At 40.5% G+C, this 23,722-nt stretch overlaps 2 protein-coding genes across 4 annotated transcripts in view; both read left to right on the top strand.

The window, feature by feature from the left end:
- The window catches only part of fer1l4 (fer-1 like family member 4), a 51,278-nt gene extending 43,398 nt beyond the window's left edge, over positions 1–7,880 (top strand). For both annotated transcript variants that reach the window (XM_034139188.1, XM_034139187.1), the window contains exons 41-49: positions 1,494–1,648; positions 3,870–4,051; positions 4,139–4,224; positions 4,314–4,412; positions 5,414–5,531; positions 6,079–6,202; positions 6,572–6,870; positions 7,036–7,136; positions 7,359–7,880. In XM_034139188.1, the coding sequence (XP_033995079.1) occupies positions 1,494–1,648; positions 3,870–4,051; positions 4,139–4,224; positions 4,314–4,412; positions 5,414–5,531; positions 6,079–6,202; positions 6,572–6,870; positions 7,036–7,136; positions 7,359–7,539 (1,345 nt within the window). In that variant the 3' untranslated portion in view covers positions 7,540–7,880. The remainder of the gene's footprint in view (positions 1–1,493; positions 1,649–3,869; positions 4,052–4,138; positions 4,225–4,313; positions 4,413–5,413; positions 5,532–6,078; positions 6,203–6,571; positions 6,871–7,035; positions 7,137–7,358) is intronic.
- Positions 7,881–9,885: 2,005 nt separating this feature from the next.
- unm_sa1614 (un-named sa1614) overlaps positions 9,886–23,722 on the top strand; it is a 24,110-nt gene continuing 10,273 nt past the window's right edge. The window contains exons 1-22 of one of the 2 annotated variants that reach the window (XM_034139186.1): positions 9,886–10,282; positions 10,416–10,642; positions 13,186–13,258; positions 13,477–13,622; positions 14,847–14,921; positions 15,093–15,142; positions 16,754–16,883; positions 17,148–17,233; positions 17,383–17,458; positions 17,604–17,684; positions 17,872–17,969; positions 18,397–18,466; positions 18,563–18,650; positions 19,298–19,346; positions 19,436–19,608; positions 20,240–20,373; positions 20,817–20,908; positions 21,135–21,321; positions 21,412–21,497; positions 21,599–21,714; positions 22,079–22,146; positions 22,237–22,344. In XM_034139186.1, coding sequence (XP_033995077.1) covers positions 10,517–10,642; positions 13,186–13,258; positions 13,477–13,622; positions 14,847–14,921; positions 15,093–15,142; positions 16,754–16,883; positions 17,148–17,233; positions 17,383–17,458; positions 17,604–17,684; positions 17,872–17,969; positions 18,397–18,466; positions 18,563–18,650; positions 19,298–19,346; positions 19,436–19,608; positions 20,240–20,373; positions 20,817–20,908; positions 21,135–21,321; positions 21,412–21,497; positions 21,599–21,714; positions 22,079–22,146; positions 22,237–22,344 — 2,112 coding nt within the window. In that variant the 5' untranslated portion in view covers positions 9,886–10,282; positions 10,416–10,516. The remainder of the gene's footprint in view (positions 10,283–10,415; positions 10,643–13,185; positions 13,259–13,476; positions 13,623–14,846; positions 14,922–15,092; positions 15,143–16,753; positions 16,884–17,147; positions 17,234–17,382; positions 17,459–17,603; positions 17,685–17,871; positions 17,970–18,396; positions 18,467–18,562; positions 18,651–19,297; positions 19,347–19,435; positions 19,609–20,239; positions 20,374–20,816; positions 20,909–21,134; positions 21,322–21,411; positions 21,498–21,598; positions 21,715–22,078; positions 22,147–22,236; positions 22,345–23,722) is intronic. The other variant, XM_034139185.1, reaches the window with a different exon arrangement.

The raw sequence follows: 23,722 nt of genomic DNA, 5'->3' as shown, positions 1-23,722 counted from the left end.
ACTGCCGAACATAGGAATACTCAAATAAAATAGTTTACTTTATCAGCATTGGTGTTACCAATGGTTGATACCAATTTGGTAATACAATTAATAAAAAGAACAAGGTTTGGGTTCGTTCTTCAGATATGACTGTGACATTAACGTGTAAGCTCAATAATGAACTCCAGCTCAACCAACCATATTGTAATATCTAAGTCATCATCTTGAAATATGACATTAATATTTGTAGTATACACACATCTTACTGTGAGGTTAATTTCACATACACTACGCCACTCTTCAACACTACTTTGACGTTAGCTTGTCTACATAATCGATCATAGCAAATTGAAATGAACCTTATCAATGCATAAAGTTACCTACCTAATAAAATATCCCTCTAACTTACAAGGATTACCTTATTTTACCAACCTCAAACAGAAGCCGTTTGTTCTACAGTATTATCCCACTTAATGCTTAACACTTAACTATTACGTTTTAACTTGGAGGCTACGATTAGCATCGTTAGCATAGATGTAGCTACCACTTGCTTACTACATGCAAGCCTTAACATTCATTAACGTTAGCTGACTAAAAACACAAGCAACACATAAATAAAGTACTCAAATTTCACTCACCGTATAACTGCATTCATGCACCGTCTGTTTTAACCGCGGAGCGAGTCACAATAGTCCGATCTAAGCATGAAGAATAGTCCACAAGGCACCAGCACAACAAACACGGCAGAGTTCAAGTTATGTTCCCCGGATGAGTTGAGCAGGCAGAGCCCCTGTAGCATCACGTAGCTGCTAGCAGAGCAGAAAGCTAACAGCAGCAGTCACTGGACAGACCTGTCACTCAATGTGACCACGCCCTAATTTATGCATAACTTTAAGGCTTAATATAACTTAAACTAATTATAAATGGTAGTAACTCATTAATAAATGGTGATTTGTTTTACAATAAGGCTCCCTTTTGGCAGTTATAAATGTTAGTAACTCATAAATAAATGGTCATAAGGAGATGCCAAGAAACATCAAGATGGAAGGGGGAGGAATGAACTCAGTGAACAACAGATACCAAGGATGCTGGCTGATGAAGAAGACGAAGTAAGCTAGATAGCCAATATAAGGCTTAGTCATCTTGCCAAATAGTGAGCCTGTGTCGATGTATGAAAACTATGTTAGAATTGGTTTATAAATGGTTCTTAATGATTAATAAAGTGTTTACAACCTAATTAATAACCTAATTATAAACCCTTTATGAATCCTTTATAAGGGTAGTCTTATTGTAAAGTGGTACCGTACTACCAATCGGAATAAGAATACTTTATTTGTCTTGGGGGGTGAAATTAGGTATAACCACATTAGTTAAGTGCTGCACATAACAATTTAAAAGTTGATTAACATCAGTATTGTACCTGTCTCTTATAAAAGAAAGGATATACTTCAGCTATCCCCTTGGGAAATTGAAATGTCTTCTGTGTGTCCCTCTTCTGGACTGTCTCTCTGCAGTGATGGTTACAATGTGTGGCGCGATGCTAAAAGGCCGTCCGCTGTTTTGGCTGAGATCTGCAGCAAGAACGGCATCCTGTCTCCAGAGTACAGGACCTCAGAGGTCAAAGTCCTCAACAAAATCTTCAAGATCCCATCTGACGCAATACCTGAAGGTAGGACAGACAGACAGACAGACAGACAGACAGACAGACAGACAGACAGACAGACAGACAGACAGACAGACAGACAGACAGACAGACAGACAGACAGACAGACAGACAGACAGACAGACAGACAGACAGACAGACCATAACTACTACACTGTCCTATACTATTTTGCATTGTTGGAGGAGCTTGGGAAGATTTTCATTGCCATAACTACACTGTATAGCTACTGTGCACATGACAATAAAGCCTTTGAATCTTGAATAGTAAAATAAAATAGTAAATTCACCAGGCTGTAAAGTCGTGATGGCGTTTAATGCCCTAGACAACATCTGTTGTCTCATTTAGAAAATTGTTAGCAACCGCCTTTAAAGGTCACCTATTATGCAAAATGCACTTTTTGATGTCTTTTATACATAAATATGTGTCCCCGGTGTGTCAGGGAACTCACAAAGTGTCAGAAAATAAAACCCTCTCTCTTTTCCTCCGTACCGACATCTCATAAAACGGGGGTACAACGGAGCTGATCCAGATTTGCTGCGGTCATGACGTCATACCGGAAATGCATGACGTGTTTTTGAAGTAATCAGTCGGAAGTCGCAACGGCTCATTTCAAAATAAACGTGGATTTGCGTAAAAAAATATTTTTTCGGAGTTCGGGTGTTTTGTTTGATTTTAAATAAACAAAGTCTTGGCTTTCAGAATATGAAACTTTTATTTCCAAAATCACACGATAAATACATTTTTGAAGCTTGTAAAGGGAAGATGACAGCTCTCACTCGCACCCTGCTGTTCCGCAGCGCTGCCCCCCCCTCCCTCCGGCTGAAATTATGAATGTAAGGCGTATAGTAATCATAGATAACACGGCAGGGTCCGTTACAGTTTGTTTTCATCTGATTTTAAATAAACAAAGTCGTGGCTTTCAGAATATTAAACTTGTTTCGGCAAATTCAGATGATAAATACAACTTTGAAGCTTGTAACGGCATAATTACAAGCGGAGAACGGAGTAACTTGACGTCACAGCAGGCATAACAACAGCCGGTGTTTCTCGTGAGTGTTTTCCCCGGGAAACAAACACAATACACACAAACGCAAAATTACACAAACACACACACACGTATACACACACAAACACTCGCGAGCTTCCCCCAGACCAGTAATCCAAACAAAAATATTTTCCCTCCGGACTATTTTGATCATTTGCTCCGCTAATAATCAATCAGATCGATGGATTCCAGAGAAGAGGAAACTTTAAAGGTCTTTTTCTCAAAATGATGACTCGGTGACAGTCATTATATAATGTGACATATTTTGCTTAATATTTGGAGTACAAAAACAATCCTGATATCATTAGAAAGCTAGGAATCTCCTCTCTCCAACAGTGTATACAACTCAAAATGTGTCTTCGGTCAATGCGACTGATTTCGATGGACATATGGTCTGTGTTTACATTAGCAAACATCGCTAAAACTCAGAGCAAACGCTGTACTGGAGAGAGTATGTGTAAAGAAGCCGGATGTAAAAGGAACTCACCTTGTGGTAAACCCGCGGGAGAGGAAGCCTTTGAGCTCCATACTGTTTCAGAAATAATCCTTGATGTGGTTTGGAACTTAATATGGCGTTCAATCACGGCAGCATTTAGCTAAGAATCTGTTGAGTTATCAGCCTTCTCTTCACAGAGCTCACTGCTTGCATGTGGACGCTCCAAAGGGGCGTGGCCAGCAGCAGCTCCAAAGGGGCGTGGCCAGCAGCAGCTCGGTTACATTTAAAGGGCCAGACCCAGAATCAGCACTTTAGTAACAGGGCTGAAATAGAGGGGTATGAGGCATGAATGGGTGATCTGTTTGGTATTTTTAGCAAAACACTTCATAGACATGTTTTGTATAGATATGGTCCCATGATATATATCTAATATAGTATAATATGGGAACTTTAAGAGGGCCTGTAGAAGCTTTATAATTAGCTAGCTAGCTAGTTAACTGTTATGCTTTATGTCTTAGAGCAAAACATGACAATCTTAATCTTGTGTTAACCACAGTCCTTATTTCAGGAATCTAATCAGGCACCCATTAAAAAAACTCTTTGTCTTGCAAAAGCCTATTTCGGATTTATTAGGATTTATTCCTGGAGCAGCTACTTCTACTGCTTCCCTCATTCTGCAGCAGCCTCCAGTAACAGTAGAGTCTTACACAGCAGCTGTTGTTGTTGTTGTTGTTGTTGTTGTCAGGTCTGCTGAAGAAGAACCAGCGGTCTCCAGAGGAGGAGGCAGAGATAGAGGAGCACGCGGCCCTGAGCGTGCTGCAGCGCTGGGGGGAGATGAACGAGTTCCTCCCTGGAGCCGTCCCTCTGGTGCCAGAGCACGTGGAGATCAGGTCTCTGCTGAGCCAAGATAAACCTGGACTGCCACAGGTAAACAACCAGAACTACAGTCACAACAAACCCAATTATTAACATGTAATTAATATACTTAATAGCCAATGTGTGTGTGTGTTGCAGGGTTACCTTCATATGTGGGTAGACATGTTTCCTAATGATGTCCCTGCTCCGCCCCCTGTTGACATCAAACCACGCCTACCTGAACAGTAAGTCAACACAGTAAAGTCAAATAGAGTCTGAATGAGTTGAGAAGGAGATACAGTGTGTAACCTTTCTTGTTGTTTCCTGGCGACAGGTACGAGCTGCGAGTGATCATATGGAACACCGACGACGTCTTTCTGGACGATGTGAACCCGTTCACCGGCATCCCGTCCTCCGACATCTACGTGAAAGGGTTAGATTCACACACAAGATAATTCTGAAGGGTTGTCAAGGATATATTTTTTATGACAGTTCTCAAATGTGCGGCTTTTGCTGCCACTTAACCTGCACAAATACTACAAAAAAGAAAAGTACTTACTGCACTGCGAAGCAATTGCTGTGTTGGTGCTCCTGTTCTATAAGCCCATATTTAAATCAGATATTATTTTTTAAAATGGGCAAAAGAGCTTCATAAAAAATGGGCAGTGAGATTATTAGTGACTTCAGAGTGTTGTTGGTAACTAAAGAGCAGTTATAATGGCTCTCATGCCCTGACTTTGAACTGATAATGGTGCAGTGAATTATATATATTTTATGTCCTCCTGCTTTCAAGGGGCCCTATTACTGTATGCTTCCTTGGGTTTTCCCATTCCTGTAATGTGTTATATGTTTTTGTGCATGTAAATGGTCTGCAAAGGCTAAAATCCTAGACTTCCCTCCAGAGGGAGACCTTTTTGAACATTAAATCATGGAAATATGTCACAGTAGAGGCACAAAATACAAATATGAACCTGAAAATGAGCATAATGATATGTGCTCTTTAAATCATGCCATGTTTTTAAAAGTCTAAAGGTGTACGACTGGGATATTAATTTGTTAATATTATAAATTAATTTTGTCTTTCACATTTAAATTCATTTCTTACGTTTTGAAGAATGCCTATCTACCTCAGTGGACAGGACATTTAGCTAGCACTCCAATAATGTAATTACCATTGTCCTGCGTACCGTGCTCTTTGTACAAAGGAAACATTTATGTTTTGTCACATGGATAATTGCTATCAAGCACAAGAAAGGGAAAATTGCACTCAGCTGCAAAAATGTATGGTGTGTTTGCGCTGTAATACATCTCACACAATATGCTTTGTGAATCAGACCTTGGGACATTGCGGTTTGAATTGTACTATCAGCGTTTGCAATCCAGTCTTGGTGAATTCCCCCCTCAGTGCTTTATTCTGATCTGTTCTGTGTGCAGCTGGATAAAAGGACTTGACGGGGAAAAACAGGAGACTGACGTCCACTTTAGCTCTCTGACTGGAGAAGGAAACTTCAACTGGAGATTTGTCTTTCGCTTCGACTACCTTCCTACAGAGGTACAAAATAAATGATATACATGATGCACCTGGAGACACCTGCTGATGGAGGACTTCTCTTCTGAATCTGATGATTATAGCAACCTGCTCTGGCGTAAATGAATTATCTATTTAAAGTCAAAGAATTGTGAAATCATCCATAATAGTTTCACAGTATCCAAGGGCATGTTTTCGTATGTGCTGTTTTATCAGGACAGTCCACAACCCAACGGCATTAGGTTAACAATGATTTAAAATGAGAAATGCATTAAAAAAACAAACCATTAAATAAGCTGAAACAAAAACACTTGTTTCCTCTTTGGTTTGATTATTTAATAATGAATTGACCAGTTTATCCTAGACCTTTAGGGTCACGTTTCCGTCGTCCACACAACATATCAATGTTTATTCAAGATATCCAGTAAACGTTATGATCATATTCCCCTCAGTGAAGAGGATGCTTGATACTTCACAAGCAAAACTTAAGACATATTTCCAAAGTGGTCCCTGTAAGAAAGAACAAACTGATCTGGGTGTTATGAGTAAATCTCCTCCTCTCACCCGGCAGAAAGAGGTGGTGTTTAAGAAGAAGGAGTCCTTCTTCTCTCTGGAGGAGTCAGAGTTTCGACAGCCGGCCGTTCTGACGCTGCAGGTCTGGGACTACGACCGCATCGCTGCCAATGACTTTCTGGGTGAGAAACACCAACGGAAAAGACTATAACGTCTAGAATGTTTTAAAATGTACCTTTCCTGAAATAGGCTTATGATGAAGGACAGGTTAAATGAATGTAAACAAAAACTAACACTGTGAGCAACACAAAGATCTCAGTTCAAACATGGACGAATACAATTAAAAGTTTTTTTTATTTGTGGTGGACTGACCCTTTAAATTCATTTCAGTGCGTTTTTTACATAGACTGAGTTTTTTCTTCATTTTCAGGGGAAAAGTTGGTTAAAAACATTTTCACCATATCATTACAGAGCAAATTATTTTCATATGACAACCATGTCTTCTAAAAAACTACAACTTATCCTCATCCTCATCATCCTTTCTCCTTCAGGATCCATAGAGTTGCGTCTGAACGACATGGTGCGGGCGGCAAAGTCCTCCACTAAGTGTACGATCACGATGGCGAAGGATCGGGCCAGCCCTCGATTCTCCATCTTCCGCGCCAAGAAGATGAAGGGCTGGTGGCCGCTGATCCGCCAGAAGACAGCCGAGGACTTCGAGAGGGAGGAGAAGGAGAAGGAGGAGGCCAAGAAAAAAGGAAAGAAGAAGAAGAAGAAGGACAAGAGGAGTGCCATGAGACAGGAGGACATCCAGTTCACCGACAGCAGCGGCAGCACGTTCCTGCTAATGGTACGAGAAAACAACAATATGCTAATAATGCTAATGCTATTCCACAAAGTACGGATTTGAATCAGAATACTTGATTTGATCAGGTTTTCCACTCACATAATCTAATTTATATATTTTTTGTGTGTGATTGAATGTATATATAAAATTGTTTTTGTGTGTGTTTAGGGGAAGGTGGAGGCAGAGTTGCAGCTGGTAACATTGGAGCAGGCGGAGGCTAACCCTGTGGGACGGGCCCGCAAAGAGCCAGAGCCTCTGGACAAACCAAAGTATGAGACACACACACACACGCACACACACAAACACACACACACACACACACACACACACACACACACACACACACACACACACACACACACACACACACACACACACACACACACACACACACACACACACACACACACACACACACACACACACACACACACACACACACACATTCATAATAATAAAACTGTTAAACTGTTTCCTGTCCTCTCCTGCAGTCGTCCCTCGATCAGCTTCACCTGGTTCATCAACCCGATGAAGACCTTTATCTTCCTCATCTGGAAGAAGTTTAAGAAGTTCATCATCGCTCTGGTCATCCTCGCCATCCTCACGCTCTTCCTCGGGCTCATCATCTACACGCTGCCGCAGCAGATCGCCTCCATCATCATCAAAGGATGAAGAAGCCTGTCTCAGGTTTCCTGGACTGATCTACATTACATGTTACTTTTACATGTTACTTGTACATCGCATTCACTACTTAGTCTGATCAGTTAAACTCATGATTTATTATGTTTACGCTGACTGCACTACATTACCCAGCATCCTCATTTATATAGACACAAATTACTGCAAATTGTAATACACATATTTATATCATGTAAATTGAAGACAGTTTGCCGTGTCGCACTCAAAAGAAATAAAACATAATTAACTTGTATAAAACTCTATTTTTGTTGATTACATTTTATATATTGAAGGTAAATAAGTTAATAAAAATGAATATTTTCTGTTTAACTTTGCACTGACTCAGACTGAATTTCATATTCTAATCTCTACCAGTTTGTTCAATATGAACGTTAGCTGAAAATTATTAGACAACAGAGAAAAAACACACAAAAAAGAAAGAAAAACAAACTGTGCTCCCTCTTGAGCCTTTTGACCAGATACAAATGTAATATTTGCCACATTGAAAGTCCGCATGCCCCTAATTTTCGATGTAAATTGCACCATGTATTTGACTTGTCCACTAGGTCCCTCCACTTCTCTGTAGTGGGACTTCATTTCAAAAGCGTTTTATTTTTTGCTAGGTTCAAGAGCAATTCAATTTAAGAGCAGTTATCTTTGATATTCATATGAGGTACTTATCTCCTGCGCACAACACTTAGTTAAATCACATGTTTAATTAATATCAAGAAATCAAGATATTTCATGGAAGCAGAGCCAACAAACTAACTTCTCCTAATAAAATACATTTTGAGAGAAAACAGTTGGCTTTTTGAATGTGAGGGGAATGGAATTAAAGTAAGACTTTGTGCTGGTCTTCAGGCTTATGAACAGGAAGTTAGAAAGGGTTTGTTTATAGAAAAGTGCTCTAAATGTTTCCTCTGATGATGCCAGATAACACTGAAACAAACTCTGGGTCATTGCCTCAGAGACTAGAGGGGAAATAATATCAGACGATTGACCCCCATCCAAACCAAAATGCCTCAACAACTTTTGGATGGATTACGTTATATTTCTGTACAGACATTCATGTTCCCCAGAGGATAAACCCTCTGACCTTTTGTCTAAGGCCGCCATAAGGTTTACATTTGGGGAATTAGATGAAATGTCTCAAAAACGATTGGATGGATAGCTATGGAATTTGTTTCCGACATTCATGTCGGGAGGAATGTAGCCTAAACACTTCCAAGTATATCTATATATTAAACAAATGTTGGTAAATAAAACTAAAATGTATTGGACCAGAGCTCAAGGCAGTAGTTGTCATAAGACCCCTAGATGTAAAATAAATAGTATAAAATGACAGTATAGGATATAAGATGGAATGACATAAGTAAAATGTAGAATTAAATACATTTATGAAGAAGATGATTGTGTGTATGAAGTGCAAGTAAGTTTATTCATTAGTATTGCACATTTGATGAGAAAAGGGAAAGCTATTCATATAAATAAATAAGATTATAGCTCAATTTACTTACATGCAAAAGAGGATTTCCATGTTAGTGATGAGTCTGTACGACTTTGTTACACAAAGGATATGTAGAAACTTTTCATATTGTGTCTATACCGTTTATTGACATCCAAAAACCTGCAAAACTAATATCATTCCCATCATCCTCTGCTCTACTTTTGGTTTATTGCCTTATACAAATGTTACATGGTAAAGTTCGAGATTAATGTTTTTTTATTTGCATAATTCCAGGGAAGCAGAATCAAAAAATGATCAATAATATGTTTAAAAGAATATCTCACAAGTAAGCAACATAAACATGTTATGGTCCATAAGTTCAAAAATAGGAACAATATATTATTCGTTGGAAATATATTTATATATAAAGCAAGAACCTGATTAATATCGGCATAGCATTTAGCTAAAATCTCCGTCCAAGTTCAGCCTCACAAATGCTGCTGTAGTGCAGACTTTTTTTTCTTTTTAATATATAAAATTAATATTAAATGGTTTTTTTCAAAGCAAAAAACGAAATAATGTATTCAAAAATAAAATAAAAAGATTATCAAATGAATCCTATTTGTATTTATTTGTTTGTTCTTTTCCTTTTTTGGTTGAAAAAATTATTTTTATTTTTATAGAAAGACAGATTTCAATAACAGCCTCGATTTTCCTATTACAGTAGAAATGTGTTTTTCAGCAGGTTTGACATGAATAATGAATGAGTTGACAACACACTGATGTAATGGGGTTTACCTCTGCTCGGTCAGCACTGCGCGCTCCCGCGTCAAAGAGCCCCGCCACCGTCGCTCAACGTGAACGCGCCTCTCCATGCGGTTTGAATAAAGAAGAAAAAAAAAGCAGGAAAAGAAATCAGCTGATGATGAAAAGACATAAAGCTGTTACAGGAGCGGAGAGAAGACACCGGTTTGATTCCCTCCTCTGAACCCGGTCCCGGTGCATAGGGTTCCGGTTCTCCTCTCTGCTGCTCCGCTCTTTGTCAGCCGGTTCACACACCGAGAGACCCGGGCGGGTTTCATGGGTTCATCCCTGGATAAAGCGGCTCTACCGGGGAAACATCGTTGCGTTTAACACTCTTATGACCCGGGACTGTTTTTAATGTCATCGCTTTTCTGCGGAATCTGCTGTTAATGTTTATTTGCTGCTGTATCTGATCACCTTTTGTCTGGAGGAAGAGGAGGCTGATGCTGCGGTGAAGTCACACTGAGGAAGGAAGCACCGGATCAGGTCTTTAATTACCGATTTTACATCTTAATGCTAATCGTTCTTCACGGGACTGTGGGAACATCACTAATGGGATTATTTCGCCTTTGCACAGTGGGTTTTTAAATTCACATTATTTTATTATTTATAATAACAGGTTTTTTCCTGGTTCCACGGGTCTTTTGTGTGGAATTGATCAGTCAGTCCCGGACTTGAGAGGCCCGGGTGGTCCCGGTGTGTCCCGGGCTCAGCAGCACCATGCCGGAGTGCGTGTCGGTGTCAGACTTCGTGCAGGAGGTCCAGGAGGACTGGAGCTCCCCCACCACCTCCTCCTTCACCTCCAAGATGATCAGCTGCAGGAACACCGTCTACCTGCTGGAGGAGGTCAGTACTGACAGGGGGGGGGGGGGGGGGGGATGAAATGCTCGGGGGCCCTGGGGCAAAAGTTACCTGAGGGCCCCCCAATAAGTAATATTTGGAATTTAGTAACATTTGAGATTTATCTTAATTTCATTTTTTTATCAAAAAATATTTAGTTTCTGAAAATAATTCCATCTTCTTTTGAATATAAAACAAAATATCCCAACAAACAAACAACCAACAAGGAAATCCCCAAACTGCAATGACCAAAACAAACGTTAATACTTTTAACTGTATTTTAATAGATTTCCTACAATATCTGATCCAGAAAACAAAAGCATGATAGAAGAAAGTTAATGAATATCCTCACAGGTCTAGAAGTTAGTTGGACCAGGTTTGAGTCGCTGTGTGAATGTTTGGCTAAGAGCTGATTTCATGGTTGACATGTTCATGGCTAATGTTTTGCCTCAGGGGGGCTCCTCTCACTTTAATCCGGCCTTGCAGAGTCCACGCTCACATCCTCAGATTTCTTGTTTATCTGAATAGTTCAACAATTAATCCATCATTTAAATAGTTGTTGAATTATTTCCTATTTGTATTAGTTTTACAATTAAATTAGACCCATTGTTTTGAGCAAGGTGCCGTTCAGATTTCAGATGTGTCACACACACACACACACACACACACACACACACACACACACACACACACACACACACACACACACACACACACACACACACACACACACACACAATTGGTCAGTGGAGTCATTGACCCGAAGACTTTTGATCCTCGACTGCCCTAAAAAAAAAGAACCTACAACTGCCCCCCCGCTTTTTTTTCTCACCCCCAACAGTGTTGGCATATGTAACCACGGAAACAGATTATCCCTCGTTAGTATTCATTGTCTTTGTATTTAATGGTAATGAGGAGGAGCCAGAGAGATGGTTATTAATGAGGATATCAGATCATCTGCTAACCCGCATGCTGATGCTGCATTCGTGGGAGCATAGAAAGTTGGGAATTACAATTTGCTTAAAAAAAGAAAAGAATTACACTAAAAGGGAATGGCAAATGTATTTGTATAGCTTTTCAGCATCAAGGCAATTTAAAAGGGCTTTATTCAAATACAATAAGAGCAGTCATTAAAGAGACTAAAGGTATGTTGTTATATACTGGTATATCGACAACAATTTATATTAAAATATCAAATATTAGTGTCATGCACAATATCAAAAAATAAATGAGAATATGATTGACAGGATTTTTCTCTTGTTCTGTAAATATCAAGATAATATTGTTATTCTTTGCTTATGTTTATGGTGTAGTAAGATTCCAAAATTCGAATCACAACAATAATAGTTACAGTGCGTTGTAAGAAATGAAAAACTTTTATAGAGTAAAAGGCAGCAGTAAACAAAGAGCCTTGATTAAAAAAATGTGAGAGTTGGAGCAGACCTGAGCTTCTTCCAGATATATGGAGCATAACAAACTAACGCTATATTTAGTATTGATTCTGGGGACAGAAGGCAGACACGAGAGTGCTTTGTAATGTAGCAGAAGATCTGACATCTATTTCGGCCCTGCAGTGCTTGGTAAACCGGTAGCAGTATTTTTAAATAAATTATTTCACAGAGAGGAAGCCAGTGAAGTCCTCAGAGTGATGTGATCCACATTCTTGGTGTTAGCAAGGACTCAAGCAGCAGCTGTCTAATTAATTTCTTTTTAGGGAGACCTGTGAAGGCACAGGTCTCCAGAAAACAAATGCATGAACACGTTTTTTTCAAATCTTATTGAGAAATAAGTCCTTTGATCCTTGATATATTCCTAAAGAGGCCCTGTTATGGTTTTGGTGTTTTCCCGTTCCTGTAGTGTGTTATATAGCCTAGGCTTTTGTGCATTTAAATGTTCTGCAAAGGCTAACATCCCTGTGGGAGTGTGTGTGACAAAATATGCATTTGTTTGCATTTCGGGGTGAACTATCCCTTTTAAAAACGGTTTATGGATAAACCACACAGAGCTTTCAAATCCTGTGAATTAAATACCTAAAATGAAATGAAATCATCTCATTGATGCACAGATGACGTTAACATCATAAAACAATCCAGATGTTTTATTTGTAATTAATGATTGCTAGATCCCATGTAGCTGCTTCAGGTCATGCTATTCCCTGGTAAATGTAATATCGTCTCACTGTCACACTGTCATGGCTTACTGCAATACTTGTTCTTTGCTTCGTCCTACCATGACAAGGCAAAATCTCCTCTGTGAAAAAGGTGTGTGTGTGTAGTCTGATTCACGCAGAAAGACAGAGCTCTCGGTGTAACGCAGGAATGCAGCTGCCTGTGTCAGAGAACAAAGCTTGTCCTCTGTGTGTGTGTGTGTGTGTGTGTGTGTGTGTGTGTGTGTGTGTGTTGAGTCAGCAGGTGAATTAGGGCTTCTACATGAACACGCACATACACACATACACACAAACACACGTTCAGCAGATTTTCCAGAGTGATGATTAAAACATGAATGTATGAAACTGTTAAATATTCATGTACGTGTGTATGTGTGTTCAGGTTTTGGACAGTGACCGCTTGGTGTTGCAGAAGATGAAGAAAGCTGCTAAAGCCAAATATGCCTCAGGACAAGGTACACACACACACACACACACACACACGCACGCACGACCGCACACAGCACGCACGCACGCACACCCACACACACACACACACACACACACACACACACACACACACACACACACACACACACACACACACACACACACACACACACACACACACACACACACACACACACACACACACACACCTGTTACTTCCTTTACTAACACCCTCTCTCTGCAGACCATGTCTCTCACCTGGAGCAGTACATTAACTCGATGGAGAAGCTGTCGGTGAACTGTCACTCAAACGGAGAGACGGAGGTCGGATCAGCTTTCTGCCGTCTGGCCGACTTCTCCAAAGACCTCCTCTCTCCCATGAAGAACCTGGTAAGATATAAAACGGTATACAGTTTAACATCAGCTTACATTTTAAACTAAGAAGCAAGTGTAGTCCTGGAGCTTCTGTGGTACGCTTGGTTGGCTAAAAGAGGATAGTCTCACAATTTGGCTTGTAATTAAACCCCCACAACAAAGGATTACACTTACTGGGCATTTAAATGCCCAAACACAATTGACTTAGAAAACAACATACCTGTTGCATTATCCAACAAAAGAGGAAGGAATCCAATTTACCAGACAGTATCTAAAGCTAAAAAACCCAGGCTTGGCTTGCTCGATTATTATGATCGTCAGAACACAATGTTTTCCCTTTAGATAAAGGAGGTCTTACCAAAAAAGCAGGTAATGGGTTTTTTCCCCCAAAGGTAGACTCCTCTCTCCCTCACAAACACAAATTCCCTCCCTAAACAATTCTTAAGAGCTTAAGAGCTCCTAATTTAAGATCCAATCAGAAGGTTTTAGTTGGATGTTTTCTCAAAGGAGTCTGGCATGGACCAGCCCTTTTTAACTAAAAAACTCTTAATTGCTAATTTCCATCCTACATTGGGTATACCTATTGTTCAAAACAATTATAGTTTAACAGTTGGATTCAAACATTTGATTTGGACATTTTTATCAATAATCAGTGGTCTTTTAGCTAGTCTATTCTTAACTCTTTTGAGAAACCCCCTTATTGAAAAAACCTTTGATTAATCCTTCATTGTCTATTCAATACTACATTAAAGCCCACTATTAAAGCCAACGGGCTCTTAATGGCTACATTCCAATTTCTATTGGAATAACCTCTGATTACACATAAACACCATCTGTGTCCTTCCAGTCCCTTATAGACTTCCCTGGAAAATCACCAATTCAAACACCTAATTACTTAACTTTGGAAAGTCATTCAAAATCAAATTGGAAACCTTGACCTTCTTCAGAGGTATTTGGCTCTGGTCCTTTCCGAACGTCAATTGGAAAAACATCTGATTTAAAACCATTTTGATCCCAATTTGTCAATGAGTTTTGACCTGGTCCATTCAACACTCCATTGAGAAACATCTGTTTAACATCTAACTGGTTGTGGTGGTTTGTCTCCTGCCCACTCAATATTACCTTTCAATTAACAACATGCTGGGAGTTATCTTTTATTACCAAGGTCTGTCTAGCATGTTTTTATTTGTGTTGACAGGGGAAGTTACTTTAATTGTATTTTTGTGTTTTGGTGTGCAGTTAAAGAGCATGCTCCACAACATCAACTTCTTCCTGGACTCTCTGGTTAAAGGAGACCTGAGGGAGGTGAAGGGGGTGAGAACTTCATTTTTAATGTACATATCACTTGACTGAAAAAACCTTTCAACACAGTTTCGTTTTTTACAATTTTGACTTCTTATAGGATGGTGCTTCCTAACTGAAATGATTACAGCCTCCTCTCAAAAGAGAACCTAACATCCTGTCTCCTCTTCTGTCTCTTTGTAGGATCTGAAGAAACCTTTTGACAAAGCGTGGAGGGACTATGAGAGCAGATTGTGAGTGATGATAAAACAAAATGATCTCAAGAACACCAAAAGGGTTTAAATTCACAAGTCAGTCTGTTTTCTTAGTTTTGAGACAGTTAACATCACGACTACGGTTTCAGAAACCTTGTTTGTTATGTTTTACGAGGTTTAGAGAAACCTGATCAAGCGTCTTGATGTGGATAGTCCTGTGTTAAGGATCCTAATTCTGGGGTCAGGATCTATTTCTATTACAAAAATGACCTACCGTAATTTTCGCACTATAAAGCGCACCTGAATATAAGCCGCAGCAGCTAAATTGAATGATGTGTACATATATAAGCCGCACTGGACTATAAGCCGCAGGTGTTTTAATGTTTAATTACCATATCTAAGGGTTCGTGCACAGAGGGGATTGTCGGGAAAGAGATGGCTGTTTGAGGAAGCTCCCATTTATTAACATTTCAACAAACAAGTTGCATATTTGCATAACGTATTCAAGTGTTACCATTTAGTGCAATAGTAGCTACAGAACATGTACTGTGCTGTGTAAACTGTACTGTATCACATAGCGTTTCAGACACACAAACTTTTCAACTTTCAAACTTAGGAGAGGTTACGTCTTCTTTGTGTTATAAGATAGGACTGGCAGGGTCAGTCAAACCTGGTCGTTATCCCGCGGAGCTCCTGTCCCGGTCCCTTGCGCTCTCTCGGCCCGGTGTCTACAGGGCTAGCCCGAGGATCCCCCGCTAGCATCCCCCGCTAGCATCCCCCGCTAGCATCCCCCGCTAGCAACAGGCCTTCAAAACAATGTTAGAGGCGCTCCTGAAACAGCGTCAAAACGGGTATATTTCCCGGGCTTTAATATACGCTTTGTTTCACTCGTTTGTTGTTTTGCTCCTCCGTGTTTTCAGAGCAAGTCGTCGGAGCTGTAAAAATCCATAGATTAGCCGCACCGTTATATAAGCCGCAGGGTCGAAAAATGGGAAAAAAGTCGCGGCTTATAGTCCGAAAATTACGGTATTTAAAAAAAGACAGATGTAAATAGTGGGTGAATAAAGCATTAAAGACACACCTCACGTTCCACTCATTCTACGTGAGCAAAGAAGCAAATATTGTGGAGTGGACAGGAGTTCATTTTTGTTGAACTTTCTTGGGAATAGTAATGGTATCTTACCTGCAGTCGCACATTTGGGATCTGCCAACCGTGTGCGTGTGTGTGTGTGCGTGCGTGCGTGTGTGTGTGTGTGTGTGTGGCCTAGCATTACTATACTTGTGGGGACCTAAATCTGTTTACACAGTCACGTGTGGGGACTCGCCTCCCTTATGGGGACAAAATGGAGGTCCCCATAAGGAGAATCATTCATTTGAGGGTGAAGACTTGGTTAAGGTTAGGGTTAGGGTTAGGGTTAGGCATGTGTTGGTTATGGTTAAGGTTAGGATAAGTCTCCAGGAAATGCATGTAAGTCAATGTAATGTCCCCTGATGTGATGTATACATGGTATGTGTGTGTGTGTGTTTGTGTTTGTGTGTGTGTGTGTGTGTGGTGTGTGTGTGTGTGTCTGTGTGTGTGTGTTTGTGTGTGTGTGTGTGTGTGTGTGTGTGTGTGTGTGTGTGTGTGTGTGTGTGTGTGTGTGTGTGCAGTAAGCAGGTGGAGAAGGAGAAGAGGGAGCTGGCTCGTCAGTATGGGATGGTGAGGAACGAGGTCAGCGGAGGAGAGATCGCAGAGGAGCTCGAGAAGGAGAGACGCTCCTTCCAACTGAGCATGTGTGAGGTCAGTGACTCCGCCTCCATCTTTGACCCCGCCTCCTCCTTCACCTCCTTGTGCTTTGTTGTTGTTTCTTCTTCTTCTTCCTCTTCCTACTTCTCATCTACCCAACCCTTTTGTCTTTCTACTATAATCTCTGCTCCTTTTTCTCTTCTTCTTCTACTCCTTCTCATCCTTGCCTTCTTCCTCCTTCCCCTTTCATCCTTTTTACTTTTCTACTCTAAAAATGGTCAGCCATCAAACACTCCTCTTTCTCTCTCTCTCTGTTAGTATTTGATTAAGGTCAACGAGATAAAGACGAAGAGAGGCGTCGACCTTCTGCAGAACCTCATCAAACACTACCACAGCCACAATAAGTAAGAACACACACACACACACACACACACACACACACACACACACACACACACACACACACACACACACACACACACACACACACACACACCCCCCACACCCATGTACGTGTCCTAAACATGTCCGTTTTTTCTGTATCTGTGTGTAGCTTCCTGCAGGAGTGTGTTTCCACCACTCAGAAGTTGAAGCAGTACATGGAGGAGTTGAATGGAGTCCTTATCACGGTATACACGTATATTGAGTTTATCATTTGGAGTCAAAGTATGCAAATAACATGTCTGCTTGATTTGATTATTTCTGTACATAAATCAAGGTTTTTAGGGTAAACTAAGATGAATTTGGCTCAGGTGATCTGTTGTGTGTGTGCAGGTGAAGCAGCGTCAGGAGGAGGAGAAGAAACAGCTGGTGACCCTCAGAGATCAGCTGAGGCCGGCCGTCAACTCAGAGCAGGTCTGAGACACAAACACTGATGTGGTAACACTATAATAATGTTCAACAGGTGTGTTAATGTGTGTGTGTGTGTGTGTGTGTGTGTGTGTGTGTGTGTGTGTGTGTGTGTGTGTGTGTGTGTGTGTGTGTGTGTGTGTGTGTGTGTGTGTGTGTGTGTGTGTGTGTGTGTGTGTGTGTGTGTTTGTAGGACTCTTTACCTAAGCAGGTGTACAGCATGCATCAGCTGCTCGGAGACAAACAGTACGGAACAGAGAGGGCAGGATTCCTCTACAAGAAGAGTGACGGGTAAACATTTTAAATTAAAACACACCCTTCATACAACCACACATCCAGCTATGCTATACAGTACATATAAAATGAAAATGAAAATGAAAACCACAATAAATACACTTTTGTACTCGGAACAATAAAATAATACAATGTAAATAAGTTTATTAATAAATCCATAAAATAAAATAAAGATCAGGGATAAAAGTTAATGTTAAAATGATTCAAGCTTCAAACTTAGGCTGTAACAATACTAAAGTATTGGGAGTCATAGTTCATTTTGCTCATTTATTTATTACAGGAAAATGCACATGTATACATATTAATAAATACATTTATTTTTATAAAATCATTAAAAACAACAACAAAGAGGCGCACAATACACGGAGCATCAGTATAAGTAGTAATAATGGTAGGACTAATCCTGTGTGTCTTTGTGTTTCAGCTTGAGAAAAATGTGGCAGAAGAGGAAATGTTCAGTTCACAACTGTTACCTGACCATCGCACACGCCACTGTGAGTTTGTCTGTGTGTAAGTGTGTTTGTGTGATTATACATTTGAACTCTTGAGCTTAGTTATCAAAGTGATCACATCCTCTTTCTCTCTCTCAGCCTAATAAACCTCCTACCAGACTAAACCTGCTCACCTGTCAGGTCAAACCCAGTGTGGAGGACAAGAAATGCTTTGACCTCATCTCCCGTAAGACACACGCAATCACGCACACACACACGCACGCACGCGAGGACGTTTCCCCTAAGCCCTTTTCAGAAACCTACATCTAGGTACATTATAGACAGGGGTGCACATAACTGGTACGCAGGTAACAATCTGAAATGCGTACCGTAACTTGTGTCACAAAGCGCATTTGCGTACCGACGTACTTGTGAAGCTTTTCCAGAAGGCGGTTAGATCACCGGACGACAGAGTCGGTCTCCGTGTGCACAGACAGGGCTGCTGTTAACGTCGGTCTGTACAGCAGCCCTGCGCTGAAACAGCTGATCACAACGCTCACACGCTCCGCGGTCACGAAGCTCTGTACTCCACTCCCACCCCCCCCCGTTGACAATCGCGAAGCGCTGTACTTCACTAACACCCCCCCCCCCCCCCCCCCCCCGTTGACAATCGCCAGAAGTTGGAGTACCAAACACTGACTCCAGGTACTCATCTGTACCTCACTGAGAAAGTTGTGTGCACCCCTGGTTATAGATGTCCGATTATAGTGTTCAGTTTTAAGAAGTTATATTACTCCAGAACTATCAGAAACCAGAATTGTTATTGGCTGTGTACACCATGCACATAACACAATTATGTGTTTGATTTCATAATATATAACCTTTTTCCTCCAGATAATCGGACCTACCATTTCATGGCAGAGGAGGACGCTGAATGTGTGGCGTGAGTCAAAAATAAATGATAAATATAAAAAAAATTGTATGATAAATATCGTTAAAAAGTTTAAAATGTTGTGTGTTGTGTGTGTGCAGCTGGATTTCGGTGCTCAGTAACAGTAAGCAGGAGGCTCTGAGTGCGGCCCTGGACGGGGGCTTTAAAGGGGGGGGAGGAGGGGAGAGCAGCGTAGAGGATCTGACCCGGGCCATCACTGAAGACATCCGGCGGATGCCCGGAAACAACAACTGCTGTGACTGCGGAGCTCCAGGTTATCTATCTATCAATGTATCAGTGTAATACCATTTCAAAAGTGAAACATGCCCTGTCAATTGAGTAATGCGTAAGCCCTTTGTTTAATTACCATTACAAAACAAGTTTGTGTTTTTGTTTCCTGTTTGTAAGCTGTTTAAAGAAAACCCCAAATAATCAATAATAGTAAAACCGTATTTGTATGACACCTTTCATTCAAGAATAGCAGCACAAAATGCTTTGCAAAAAGGATTAAAATAAATATACTGAGCATGAAAACAGGGTTGGAATGCTTCCATTTTTGGAAAATACTGTAGAAACACACATGATAAACATAAAATAAATGGAATACATAGAGACTAGACATAATAATTAATCAGTAAAAGCTACTGAAAAAGATAAATTCCCATATTTTAAGCATGCATAACATAAACACTGTAGCACTATTTAAAGGGTCTCCACTTTATTGTACTCTCTTATTGTTTCCTTTCTTTTCCTAATTGCATTTTTCACTTTAATTAATCAAATAAATAAATGGTAGATTCTACAATGTTGAAAATAATTGTTAGAAGCAGCGCTAATTAGATTTCAGAGAAACTTATATGATATATTTAACAATGGCGACAACATCTAATCTCCTGTCTCTGTAGATCCTGGATGGCTCTCCACCAACCTGGGCATCCTGACCTGTATCGAGTGTTCGGGGATCCACAGGGAGATGGGGGTCCACGTCTCCAGGATCCAGTCTCTGAGTCTGGACAGTCTGGGGACCTCAGACCTTCTGGTACGTCCACGCTGTTAGCTAACAAGCTAATCCAACAATAATCCATCCTGAAGTTAGGTGTTGAGTTAGACATACATCAAACCTCATTCTTCTGTAAATCCTTCATCTTTAGCTGTTACAACACACACAAAATGATTTAAACCTGTATGATTGTATATTTCTTCGTTAAATGCCATGGAAGTCCTAGTTGACATCTCACCGTTGTTGTTTTTTTGGGTTATTTATATGCCTCATAAATGTCTTATATTGTCGACAATATAAAATTCAACTTTTCCATATATACACTTCCAAAAAGGCAAACAAAAAAGCAAACCAGAAAAAACAATTGCATCCCCTGAACATTTACAAACACAAACAATTGTTTTCTCAGAACCAAGGCTTTAATGTTATTAAATGTATTCTGTAGTGTGGTGATGCAATTATATATTTCCACTTTCTTTCAGTTGGCCAGGAATGTTGGTAACTCTGGTTTTAATGAAATACTGGAGGCAAACCTGCTGAGTCCATCAATGAAGCCGTCCCAGGAGAGCCACATGTAAGACACACATCACACACACACTGAGCATGAGTGGGAATTAATTAAAATCATAGTCACAGTTTTAATAAGGTGTAGCAACTAACATTAAACAATTATTTTTGCTTTAATTTAGATAAAGGCATGTCTTATGTTGAAATGATAATTGCTTCACCTCACGAAAACACAAACCCATTTACATCATTTTAATAAAGTTGACCTGTATATTCATGTTGTGTGTGTGCAGGGGAGAGCGTAAAGACTTCATCCTGTCAAAGTATCAGGACGGTTATTTTGTGAGGCGGAACCACTGCTCGAATGCAGCGCAGCGGTTTGGCCTGCAGGAGGCGACCAAGAGCTGCGACATCTACAGTCTGATCCAGCAGCACGCCCAGAGGACCGAGCTGAGCCAGCCGCTGCACGCACACATACAGGTACACACACAACAGTAAACACACAGGTAAACTCAACTAACCAACACACAACACCCACATAAACTCAGCATTTTGTTTCCATGCCAACAGGAGAGAGGGGAGACAGCGCTCCATCTCGCCGTCCTATTGGCTGACAGGACGTCCCTGCACATCCTAGACTTCTTAGCTCAGAACTGGTCAGTGATTTCTGCTGACAATTTCGAGTAGTGTCCTCTTAGTGTGTGTTCATATGTTTACCTGTGTCCACCTGTGTGTGTGTGTTTTTTTTTGTCTTCAGCTCAAATGTGGACGCACAGACATCCGCAGGAAACACAGCGCTGCACTACAGCTGTCTGCACAACAAGAGCGACTGTGTGAGGCTGCTGCTGAGAGCCAGGGCCAACACACACACCAGTAATGAAAACACACACACACATATATATTTGTACACAGTACATGTGAGGACCAACAGAAAACAAATTGAAAAGTGAGGACAAGTTTTCAAAGTGAGAACTGATACAGAAAGTGATGATATATTAAGAAAACATGGACATTTAAAAAATGTTTTAAGACATTTAATATGAATATAATAATATAATATAGGATAATTTTGTTAATTGGGGAATTGATTTATGGTAAGTCTAAGTTTCTTAAAAAAATATCTCTCCTCTCAACTGGTCCTCAAATGTAGAAGCACACACACACACATTTTCCTGTTGATAGTCATGACAGTAACACTGTCTTCTCAGTAACATTTTATTTGTTTGTGTGTGTACAGAAAACGAGTTAGGGGAGACCGCTCTGGACGTGAGCCGCAGGTTGAAGCACGGCCACTGTGAGGCGCTGGTGAGGCGTCGCTCCGCTGCATGTCTCTACATGTGGCTGTTGAGCATTACTCTTTATATTATAAATCTGAACCGCGTTGTGTCCTTGCAGCTGCAGCAGGCCCAGTCCAACCAATTCGACCATCATGTGAACGTGGAGTACGAGTGGAGGCTTCGTCATGACGACCTCTACGACAGTGACGACGACTTTGAAGAGAGGGTAACTATGGCAACAAGCAGATTGTACTGCTTCTTTCTTTCTTACTTTTTGTATAATTATAGTCTATTGCTAGAGCTCGCCCTGCATTTTCTTGAGAGTAGATTTGTTAATCATTCTTAAAATAATATTATTTATTATTATTTATACTATTATTTGCCATTTCTTGATGCTTTATGGTTTTAAGATGTAGTGTCTGAAAGCTCCAAGCTTGTTATTTTAATGAAAAGTCTGAGATCTTACAATTAAAGCAAAACAGAAAATACTGTTATGAATGTCACAAGGCTCAAGACCCAAACGCACGACACCAGAAACAGGTCAGGATTAACAAAGTATTTAATAAAAAGGCAAAAACACAAAACGCTCACTAGAAGGATCAAAACTGAGAAACTATAAGATCAAAAACGCTAAACAAAACATCTACGGTACTTGGATTATCAAAAAAGGACCACAAAGAGTCTATCAAAAATATACTTAACAAGGTCAAGGAATGACTGGCAGACTTGGTGAGACAAGACGAACTGGCACAGGACAAGGGGAGACACAGACTATATATACACACAAGGTAAGGGGACACAGGTGGCAACAATTAACCTGTTAAGCCCGGGAGCCCCCGCCCCCGGGGCAACAAGCAACATCTTGCAAGAAACAGCGTCACAGGGCTTCTTAACATTTACTATGAATGTGTCATACCGACTTAACGGGAAGAAACTCAGCTACCTGACGATATGACATTTTTTTAACGAAACAAAACAAAAGTCTAACGCCGAGCCTCTGAATTAGCACTAAGCGAAAGAGTGCTAACGTACTTAGCACATAACTCACGGTAGAAATATGTCATACTTCATCGGATCTGCACAAACTCGATAGCATATGAAAGCTGAGATTCCACAGATTCCAATGGTATAAGTATCATCCCTGTGCGACCAAAACTCGCGGCAGCGAAAGCCAGCAAAGACAACACACAACTTCACTTTACCGGGCCAAAACGGCAAATATGTCTTACCTTTGCTGTTTTCTGATCAAAAGTTGTGTTCAAGGGCATTACAACACATATAAACGCTGCTGAAGGTTAATCCAATGTCTCTGTGTCACTTTGAAATGATTACTGATAATCCATCATCATATTTATGGCAATAAGCCTAGTTTTCAGAGCGTAACATAGCTTTCGGTTTGGGCAAACTGCGTGCGCATCACTCTCACTCCTCAATGGTAACGTGTAGGTGGATTTTGGAACTTCCCCTCGATTCTATTGGCTCTAACGGTTCAAAAGTTCAAAATCGACCGATGGGTTCCAGAGATATGGCAAATCCACCCAAATGACCCCAGAGGTGGTTTTATTTTTCTAAATCTCTCTAAAAAGGTCAAATTGTACTTGTTT

Source organism: Trematomus bernacchii, unplaced genomic scaffold (assembly GCF_902827165.1).
Source record: "Trematomus bernacchii unplaced genomic scaffold, fTreBer1.1, whole genome shotgun sequence".
NCBI lineage: Eukaryota > Metazoa > Chordata > Actinopteri > Perciformes > Nototheniidae > Trematomus > Trematomus bernacchii.
The sequence above is the reverse complement of the archived record's forward strand: the minus strand, read 5'-3'. Positions and strand labels throughout refer to the sequence as shown.